This window comes from Vicia villosa, linkage group LG3 (genome assembly GCF_029867415.1).
Source record: "Vicia villosa cultivar HV-30 ecotype Madison, WI linkage group LG3, Vvil1.0, whole genome shotgun sequence".
Classification (NCBI taxonomy): Eukaryota; Viridiplantae; Streptophyta; class Magnoliopsida; order Fabales; family Fabaceae; genus Vicia; species Vicia villosa.
This window is the reverse complement of record NC_081182.1, coordinates 154,458,268-154,469,011: the sequence shown is the minus strand read 5'-3', so window position 1 is coordinate 154,469,011 and position 10,744 is coordinate 154,458,268. Positions and strand designations below refer to the sequence as shown.

General features: G+C 37.9%; 1 protein-coding gene across 1 annotated transcript; it reads right to left on the bottom strand.

Annotated features, from left to right (window-relative positions):
• Nucleotides 1–8,003: 8,003 nt before the first annotated feature.
• On the bottom strand, nucleotides 8,004–10,519 carry LOC131659198 (uncharacterized). Its single transcript, XM_058928423.1, has 5 exons — nucleotides 9,851–10,519; nucleotides 9,567–9,783; nucleotides 9,183–9,479; nucleotides 8,622–8,912; nucleotides 8,004–8,533 (listed from the first exon to the last, which is right to left on the bottom strand). Exons 1-5 carry the CDS (start codon nucleotides 10,517–10,519, stop codon nucleotides 8,004–8,006), a joined length of 2,004 nt encoding a protein of 667 aa, XP_058784406.1.
• Between the last annotated feature and the right edge of the window lie 225 nt (nucleotides 10,520–10,744).

The following is a 10,744-nucleotide window of genomic DNA, read 5'->3' as shown; positions in this document are numbered from 1 at the left end:
CCTTCTTGCTGACAATGAATACACTTCACCCCTTCAAAGCTACACCTTCCAATGTGATTCTTACCACAAACACGACACACCGGAGGTGCACTAGACCGAGAACCTTGCACTTGCTTCCCTTTGAAAGCTTGTGACCTAGGCCGAATTTGTTGGCTTGGCCTTCCTCTCTCATTTTGATTCTTCTTCTTCAAATCTTCCTCAGTTTGAACTTTCTTCAAACTAGTTTCAGCCACATAACATTGTCGCAACAATTCCGTATAAGTAGTGAACTCTCTCTGTGACACACTATGAGAAATATCAGCCCTTAAACCAAACAGAAACTGGTCCACCATCCAACTCTCATCAGGAGCATATGCGGCCTGCCTAGAGTAAGCAGCCAAAATTTCAAACTTCTCAGCATAAGTAGCCACTGACATATTTTCCTGCCTTAACTGTTGGAACTCCAATTCCTTTTTAGTCCTCAGCGAACTAGGGAAATATTTCTCCATAAAAGTGGTCTTGAAATTTTCCCATTCCTTAGGTACCTCTTGAGTAGTCATCAAAGCAGAAGCACCCTTCCACCATCTCATAGCTGGACCCTTCAGCGAATAAGAAGAAAACACCACCTTGTTCTCTTCACTACAATGCACGATCTCAAAGATTCCCTCCACATTAGCCACCCACTCATGCGCTTTTATAGGATCTAATCCGCCATGAAATTCCGGAGGATTCATGTGAATGAAATCCCTATAAGTCCCACCTGCAGGTTCGGGTACAACCACTGGAACATTATGACCGCCATTCATCTGTTGCATCATCTGCAGCATGAACTGATTCTGCTGCTGTTGCATCTGTTGCATAAACTAGGGCCATGGAACATTCGCACCGCCATCCGGTGGATTCACTTGTGGAGGCCGTGTGGGGGGTCGGCCACGAGTCCTGCGTCCGTCCACCATGTTCCTGGAGGTCATCAAAATGGGATTAAGTTGATCAGGATCAATACCATAGTCATAACACAACAAAATTCATGGGAACACAACACATCTTGGACAGAAAGAAGCACTTATAATATCTCATGGCTAGGTCGAGGATACGACCTGCTCTGATACTAACTGTAACACCCATATATAAATACATACATCAAAGCATATATGTATACATGAATCCAAGTATTGGGTACTGAAATACTTATAAGTTCCTAGTCAACACATTATACATATTAATGCCCTAATACAAAAGTTCTACCAAAATGCATAATACATACAAGATGCTCAAAACAAAATACTAAGAACTAGATCAAACAATGATCCCAAAAGAATTCCACAGCAGAAGCTTCGCCATATCCAAAAGAACATAAGGTATAAGGAAATCAAACTGCTTTCTCCTTACCCTTCGCGGAACCTGTAGCACCTGAAATCAATATATAATGGGGTGAGATAAAATAATCTCAGTGAGTTCCCTATCTTACGGATCCTCTCGGCTCTACAAGGTTCTAACCTATTAATCTCAAGTCATATCAAAAGAACTAGACCTTGAGTTCACCTACTAACATTATATGGAAACATATTTAGAGTTCAACAACTCAACACAGTATCACCAATCGGAAACCGATACCAAGGTATCCCTCTATTCCCGTCCCCTTCTACGTCTAGGAGGTGGCACGAGTCATGGATCCATTGGAAAATCTTGACATGCGAAATGGATTCGGACTCATGGGCCTTTCCTCATGAATCGTCACTTCACATGGCCTGTTAACCATCGCAAGTCTCTACCCTGTTAGGTTCCATTCTTACACAAAGCGGGAATCAAACCTGCCAAGATTACTTGTGCCATTACTGCACATCGAATGCCTGTTAGCATTAAAAGAAAATACAAATACAAAACGGTTCCAATTAATACATGATATAGTGATGTTCCATATAATGTCTCATCCTAGGTTTTCTTTGTCAAGTTACATATACCTAACAAATCCTAGTTTTCCTCACTTGTCATTTTAATCATTTAACATATGAAGCTATTCAAACCTCTTTGATATATACATATATAACAAAGGCATACCAATCCACCTGAAATAGGACTCAACCAAACAATTATCATCATTATATGTAAACAATGGCAATTTATCACAATTATAAGGTAATCATTCATCATACCAAAAGTATACCGTTCACATATTTCTGAACGATAAAACAATCCAAGGAATCAAACAAACTTCCCAATTCCTGATTAAATAAATTTCCCCTTTGATCCCAAAACCTACACTACTAGAAAGTACATGCTTCTAGCTCCATACCGCTTCGAACGGCGACCAAAACAGAGTTATGGTTCAAAAGTTATGGTCGAAACAGTTTTTCCCCATTGAACTGAAATTCTTGTTAAAAATGGTTCAGTTCGCGCCGCGCAACCCTTGTTCGCGCCGCGAACCTCTGGCAGTAACTATCCTTACAAATTTTCATAGTGTTCGCGCCGCGAACCCTTGTACGCGCCGCGTACTGTTGGCAGAAACTAAACCTCCTAAATACCTGCATAGTTCGCATCGCACAACCCTTGTTCGCACCGCGAAGCGTACGAGATCTGGGTTCTCAGTTCTGTTTCTCACACATTACCCATGGCTCAATCCAACCAAATCCACCCCAAACCTGTTCCAGATCATACTAATGCATAGAGATAACATATATATGATATGCTTGTGGATTACCAACACTTATTCATGAACATTGATGAATTTTGTTCAAAACCTAGATTCTCCATAAAACCCCAATATTCAAAGCTTTGATTTCTCATCCATAACCATAAACTATAAGTTTCTAACTAGAACCCACCTCGACTACGAGTCGTTGATGATGAAGATGAGTCGATTCGGCGGAGAAATGATGAAGATCCAAGCTTTCTTCTCTTTTCCTCTTGCTCTCCCTTCTCTCTACTTCCTCTCTATAGAACTTGTGTTGTTGCAAGAATGTAGAAGAAAGGCAAAGGAAAATAATATAAGTAAACATCTTTAAGTTAGCACTTCTAACTTAAGTGTCCAAAAGTATCTCTAATGCACCAAATAATAAAACCTCAGTGTCAGCTAATAACATTAGAGCATTTTATTAAATATGGGGTATTACAGCATCTCTGAATTACAGCAAGAGATATACAGCCTCAAGCAAGAATCTAAGTCGATAACTGATTTTTTCTCTGATCTTAAAATTCTTTGGGAGGAATTAGACTTGTATTTGCCTTTACCTACTTGTACATGTCGCATAAAATGTTCTTGTGAAGCTATGCGCAGTGCAAGATCTAATCATCAACTAATGCAAATCATCAGATTCTTGACTGGTTTGAACGATCAATTTGCTGTTGTTAAGTCTCAGATTCTGTTAATGGATCCTTTGCCAAACATGAATAAGATATTCTCCATGGTTATTCAGCATGAAAGACAACTCCAGCTTCCTATTCCCAATGATGAGTCCCAAACTCTAATCAATGCTGTTGATTCCAAGAAGTTTGGTGCCTGAAATAGTACTTTCAAGCATGGAGCTCGTGTCTGCACCTTTTGTGGCAAGACTAATCACACAGTTGACAATTGCTTCATGAAACATGGTGTACCACCTCATATGCAAAAACAGTTTCAGAATTCAGCTCATAATGCAACCTCAGAAGGCAATGATGATGGTTCTTCCTCCACCAGTATTGACACCAAGCATGACACTTCACCAATAACTCAAGGTCAATTCAGTGCTCTCATGGAGCTAATTCAGAAATCTGGTCTTAGTCAATCCTCAGCACAAGTTTCCTCCAATCAAGTTGTTGTTGGTCATTCATCGACAGGTAACACATCTCATTGCATGCATAGTAATAGCTATGGTTCTTGGATCATTGATTCAGGATCTTCTGGTCATATATGTAGTTCTGCAAATTGGTTTCTTTCTTATAAGAGAATAATTCCTATTAATGTTAGGTTGCCAAATGGCCAATGTCTTGTTGCTAAATATTCTGGTGTTGTCCAATTTTCTTCTAATTTCATCATGCACAATGTTTTATTGATCCCTGAATTCTCTTTAAATCTTCTATCTGTTTCCAAATTATGTGAAACCTCTAATTACACTGTCAATTTCCTTGATTCACAATGTGTTATACAGGACAAAACCACCTTGAAGATGATTGGTTCTGCTGAGCAGAAAGATGGTTTGTACTACTTAACTATAAGAGATAATGAATCCTCTTCATCCCATACACACAACCATGTATCATCTTCTGTTTTAGTTGCCAATATCACCTTGCCAGATAGAGCCTTATGGCATTTTCGATTAGGTCACTTATCTCAAAAGAGACTCTTGTATCTCCATTCACACTTTCCTTTTATCACAGTCAATCACAAAGATGTTTGTGATGTCTGTTGTTATGCTAGACAAAGAAAACTTTCTTACACTGTTAGTAATAATAGAGCTGCACAACCTTATGATTTGATTCATTTTGATATTTGGGGTCCTCTTGCAGTTCAATCTTTGCATGGTCATTCTTATTTTTTAACTGCAGTTGATGACTGTAGTAGATATACCTGGATAATTTTAATGAAAGCCAAATCTGAAACTAGGCAACATGTCATAAATTTTGTTAGACTCATAGAAAACCAACACAACCATCATATCAAAACCATCAGAATTGATAATGGTTCTGAGTTTAACATTCCTGACTTTTATGCATCTAAAGGAATCATCCATCAAACAAGTTGTGTGGAATCTCCCCAACAAAATGGTAGGGTGGAGAGGAAACATCAACATTTACTTAATGTTGGTCGAGCTCTTTTGTTTCAGTCACATCTTCCAAAACCCTTTTGGTCATATGCTATTCTACATGCAACTTTTATCATAAACAAACTCCCTACACAAGTTTTAAATAATCTTTCTCCCCATTTCATATTACATAATGCTCATCCTGACATGCATAGTCTCAAAGTTTTTGGCTCCCTTGCCTTTGCTTCCACATTACATGTTCATAGAACTAAACTTGACCCAAGAAGTAGAAAGTGTGTTTTTTTAGGATACAAGATTGGTATGAAGGGGGTGGTGCTCTATGACATTGATAGTCATACCATTCTTGTCTCCAGAAATGTTATACACCATGAGCACATTTTCCCATATCCAAATACTGATTCCATTAATTGGGATTACCATACTTACAAGGATTCTATTGATCCTTCACAACACGACCATGTTATCCCTGCCTCATCTCACACTGAACTCTCACAACATGAACCTATTGTTCCTGTCATATCTCAGAGTGATGAATCTCACATAAAGGAACATGGTCAGCATTCTAACATTAACAATGAACCTTTAGCACATGATATTCAATTTGTACCTGACACTTCTGATGTTGAAAATGATGACATTCAGATTATACCTCAACCTGTACCCAATACATCTGATACTCAGGATAATGACCCTCAATTCAGACCTGTTAGAACCAAACAAAAACCTCATTATCTCTCAGATTATGTGTGCAATACATCTGATGCTTCAGCAGTCAAATCATCACCAGGTACAACTAAAACTATTTATCCTATTTCAAATCATGATTCATTGCATTTCTTGTCTGCATCTCATTGTGCCTTTGCATCTAACATTACTCTTACACATGAGCCAAAGAATTACAAGGAAGCTTGTTTGTCTGAGCATTGGATCAAGGCTATGAAGTCTGAGTTAGATGCATTAGACAAGAATAGAACTTGGAATATAGTTGATTTGCCACCACATGTCAAACCAATTGGAAATAGATGGGTGTTCAATGTAAAGCATCGGGCAGATGGCATAATAGAGATGTATAAATCCAGGCTTGTTGCCAATGGCTATAACCAAATTGAAGGGCTTGACTTCTTTGATACATTCTCTCCTGTAGCAAATTTTACAACAGTTAGAACCCTTCTTGCAACTGCTGCCATCAACAATTGGAACTTGCACCAACTTGATGTCAATAACGCCTTCTTGCATGGAGAATTGCAAGAGGATGTCTACATGACCATACCTGAAGGTGTCACTTGTCACAAGCCAAACCAAGTATGCAAACTCCAAAAGAGCCTATATGGTTTGAAGCAAGCTAGTCGCAAATGGTATGAAAAGCTAATAGCACTGCTGCTTCAACAAGGGTATATTCAATCTGCCTCTGACTATTCCCTTTTCACTCTGAAAACTGGTGCACATTTTACAGTCATTTTAGTATACGTTGATGACATAATTCTAGCTGGAACATCTATGTCTGAGTTTGCTCGAATCAAAACTATTCTGGATGAGAACTTTAGCATCAAGGACCTGGGAATACTCAAGTATTTTCTTGGCCTCAAAGTTGCTCATTCAAGAGCAGGTATCTCACTATCACAGCGAAAATATTTTCTTGATCTCTTGCAGGAATCCGGTTTACTTGGCTCTAAGCCAGCCTCTACACCTCTGGATCCATCTGTGAAGCTTCATGCTGACAATGGTAAAGCCTTTGAGGACATTGGAGCTTATAGACGTTTAATAGGTCATCTGTTGTATTTGAATACAACACGTCCAGATATCACCTATGCTACTCAACAACTCAGTCAGTTTCTTCATAACCCCACAATGGCACATTACCATGCTGCTTGTCGAGTCATACGCTACTTGAAGAGTAGTCCTGGTAGAGGAATCCTATTTCGAAGAGATGCTGAGTTACAGCTCCTTGGTTTTTCAGATTCTGATTGGGCAGGCTGCTTGGACTCAAGAAAATCCATCTCTGGCTATTGTTTCTTTATTGGTACGTCTCTTATATCATGGCGTGCGAAGAAGCAAGACACTATTTCCAGATCATCATCGGAGGCTGAATATCGAGCACTTTCTTTTGCTACATGTGAATTACTTTGGCTGATAGCTCTCATGAAGGAATTGCACATCACATGTACCAAACTTCCTGTGCTCTATTGTGATAGCCAAAGCGCAATACATATTACCCTTAATCCTGTATTTCACGAGCGAACCAAACATCTTGAGATCAACTGTCATTTGGTTCGCAAAAAACTGTAACAAGGATTGCTTCGGCTCTTGCCTATCTCCACTCATGAGCAACTTGTAGATTTCTTGACTAAAGTTTTGCCAACTTTAACTTTCAACAAATTCATTTCCAAGCTTGGCATGATTAATATACACCATGCTTAGCTAGAGAGGGGCTGTTAAGATTAGCTATTTTAATCTAGCATTAGAGTAGTTAATCCTATTGTTAGTATAAATACACGTGTAAGCTAGTCCTTCATAATCTGTTAGGCAGTTAGTGGTTAGTTTAGTTTGTTGCATTGTGATTGGTTGTAAGATGATATATATGTACACTATACACACACGTGTAATAATTGAGAAGTTATCATTTGCTTTCTTCAAAGCTTCTTCTTCCTCTATCTCTTCATTTTCTTCTTCATTCATGGCAGAGGAACTTGTTCATAATATGATGCATAAAGAAATAGCTGTAGTTAATTGATATACGTAGCTGTCATGTTTAATCATAAGCTTCAAAAATCAGAATGGAAAAAGCAAAAATAATGAGCAATAAAATTTCAAAAACCAAAGTACAATTAGAAGTTACTTAAATAAAACCCAAAAATATAAAGGGCGATAGTAATAAATAAGTCAAAACCAACAGCAGGTTTTTTGTGTTACGCGAAAACACGGCATTGTCGTTTGGATGTCCTTCATTGTAGCCGTTAACAAAAAGTGCATCAAAACATGGGTTGGCCAACAGTAGCTGCTGCTGCATCAAAGCTTCCAGAATTAAAGACCATGAAGATTTGAGATGGTTAAATTTCAATGACGTCCACTCCATATGGTGATAAAATAACTCCATGCTGTCAAAAACATATTTGCTTGTAACATTTAGTATTATGTAAATTGAAATTTTGAATCAAATTTATTAGTGTGGAAAAATAAATTACAGGTATAATAGTTGAGAGGAATAAATGAGGAAGGGATGGTATAAATAGTTACCATTTATATATTGGCGAAGACCTATTTGTAAACAACGTTTGCGGTAGACGACTATGGCTTGTTGTTGTCGTCGTGAATCAAAATCTTTATTTCTTTTTTACTTGTCACTCTTGATATAGCCACGTATAATTGGCCATGACTAAAGACATCTTTAGGAATATATAATCCAATCCAATCCAACGATTGTCCTTGTGATTTGTTGATTGTCATTGCATAAGATACAATGATTGGGAATTGTCTCCTACTCAACTTGAAAGGCCAAGGTGATTGGGATGGTGACATATCCATCCTTGGGATGTAGGTAACTTTGCCATGTCCTTTCCCCCCCATTATTTGAGCTTCAATTACGTGATTTTCCATTTTGGTAACAATTAATCTAATATTGTTGCACAAACCCTCAGATTGATCAATGTTTCGCATAAGCATAATTGGGCATCCAACCTTTAATGTTATTTGATGGTTTGGCAATCCAGAAGTTCGCAATGAGCTGAGAAATTCAGGAGTTAGAACTTGAAGGATGCTACTGTCATGAATTTCTGACTGGTCGACTGTGTTAGAACTATAATATTCCTTTGATTCTCCTGTGGAAAAGTAACTGTGTTAGGAAAAAATGATGTTATATTATCTCTGTTTGTGAATAATTAATGATTTTTGCAGTCATAGACATACCTGGCATCAAGTTAAGTATGTGATTATTTATTTGATCAACAACTTCAATGGTTGATGCTAAAATAGCCCGACTTTTGAGGTAAGCGTATGATTGGTAATTATCCAAGAAAGAAGGATAAGTACTTTCCACGATGGAAACAATAGGGTCTTGATAGTCTTCAATTAAAATGTTCTTTGGAATTTCAATGTCGGCATATCCATCATTTGGCTCGGCTATCCTGCCCTCACCTAGTTTTAGAAGCCACTTGGAAAAATCAGCAATATCTTTCTTCTCTTGATCAGATTGACCTCCTTGCAATCGCATATTTTTAGTTAAAGTTAGTACCTTAACTGAATCCCAAATCTAAGATGCATTGATTGTAGAGTGAACAATATCCGATCGACTGCCTCTAGGGATAACATGTAATATTTGTTTGAAATCTCCGCCAAAGACAACAACCTTACCACCAAACACCTTCTCAGAGTTGCTATACGTACTCATTACATCCCTCAAAGTTGTATCCAGGGCTTCAAAACGAAATTTACTTGCCATCGGGGCCTCATCCTAAATTATCAACTTACTTTGTTGTAGTAGTTCTCTGTAGTCATCATCATAGTCAATCTTGCAAGTAGAATTTTCTAAAGTTGGTACAGGAAGTTTGAACTTAGAATGTGTTGTTCTACCTCCAGGTAACAATAAAGACGCTATTCCTCTTGAAGCAACAATTAATAAAATTTCATGTTTTGATCTCAAAGACGTTGCAAGTGTTTTCCACATGTAAGTTTTGCCGGTACCCCCATAGCCATGCAAGAAAAATACTCCTCCCCTTTGATTCTCCTCCGCCATCATGATTTCATCATAGATACCATGTTGTTCATCTATGAATATATGTTTCAAGAAGTAAATTTAAAAAAACAGTAGTAATTAATTTAACAAAGTAGCCACATTGAGATACATATTAAAACCTGTCAGAGCTTTGTAAAGTGATTGGAATTCGGACTTCATAACCGCAACATTGTAGCTTCTTTCTTCATAGATAAGCCTGTTTCCTAGCTGTTCAATAACATAACCGTCCGAATATGGAATTGGCTTGAAGTCAGCAAGTGTTCTCCTATTAGCTTGGAGTAAGATTTCAATTTCCGTTAGAGTTAGATTCTTAACATCATCTTCACTCAGTTCCAGCTTTGAGACACGACATGAATTCAAATAAATTTGATGAGTGATCTATGTAAGACACTGCAGCTAATACGGTAAACGATACTGGAAGTAGAATAACAGGCGCTAAGATAGTGGTGCAGAACATGAGTTTCAAGTAAGACATATTTGAAACTGACAAACCTAGATTGTTGACTAAAATGTGCTGATGGTGTAAAATACCGTCAGAAAGGCATTTCCATGTTTCATTCCATAAATACACAGGTCTACTTACAACACCCGACAACAACACAATGACCAATAATTTCCGAAGAAAATGTCCAGAACCCCAGACACTTGCTTCTATAATTGCACCAATATATTCCCTATCATCCGTAAGGAAACCCATTGCAAAACCTGCTTCACGAAATGTATGATATTGTGTATCACCAACCTTTTGGATATCTTCATAAGTTTTCGGTCCTTTGACAATAGTGAGCATCATCCTAAGATAATATAATTCTCCTGTCGTGGGTGGAACCCAAATTAGGCGGCCAATGGTAAATCCTTTTTTGCGGGGCTTCCGTGTTCTCTTCTTCTTATCGTAGACAAATTTTGAAACAAACTGTCCATAAGTTAATTGAGCAGCTTCTTCATACAGTCCATTAGCAATCAACAATAAACTGAACATTGATTCTGTTACACTTTCTTTCTCTAGTATGTTCTCCATTCTTTCATGATCGGTATAGTAAACAGCCTTCTCACCAATCAGATGGTAAAACATACGTTCGACAGCTAGCTTTCTTCCATGTATTTTGTAGGAAAATATCCTCTATCATGCCTCATTGGGTGAGACGTACCTACAATCAAAGTATTCCTTGATTTCATCAACTGTATCAGGATCAATAGAAGATGAGCATTTGGAAGGAACGACAAATGCCGTTATCCAATCATATTCTTTGTTGATATACTTGATCAGTTATTTGATAGAAGTGCTTTGTTTACACCA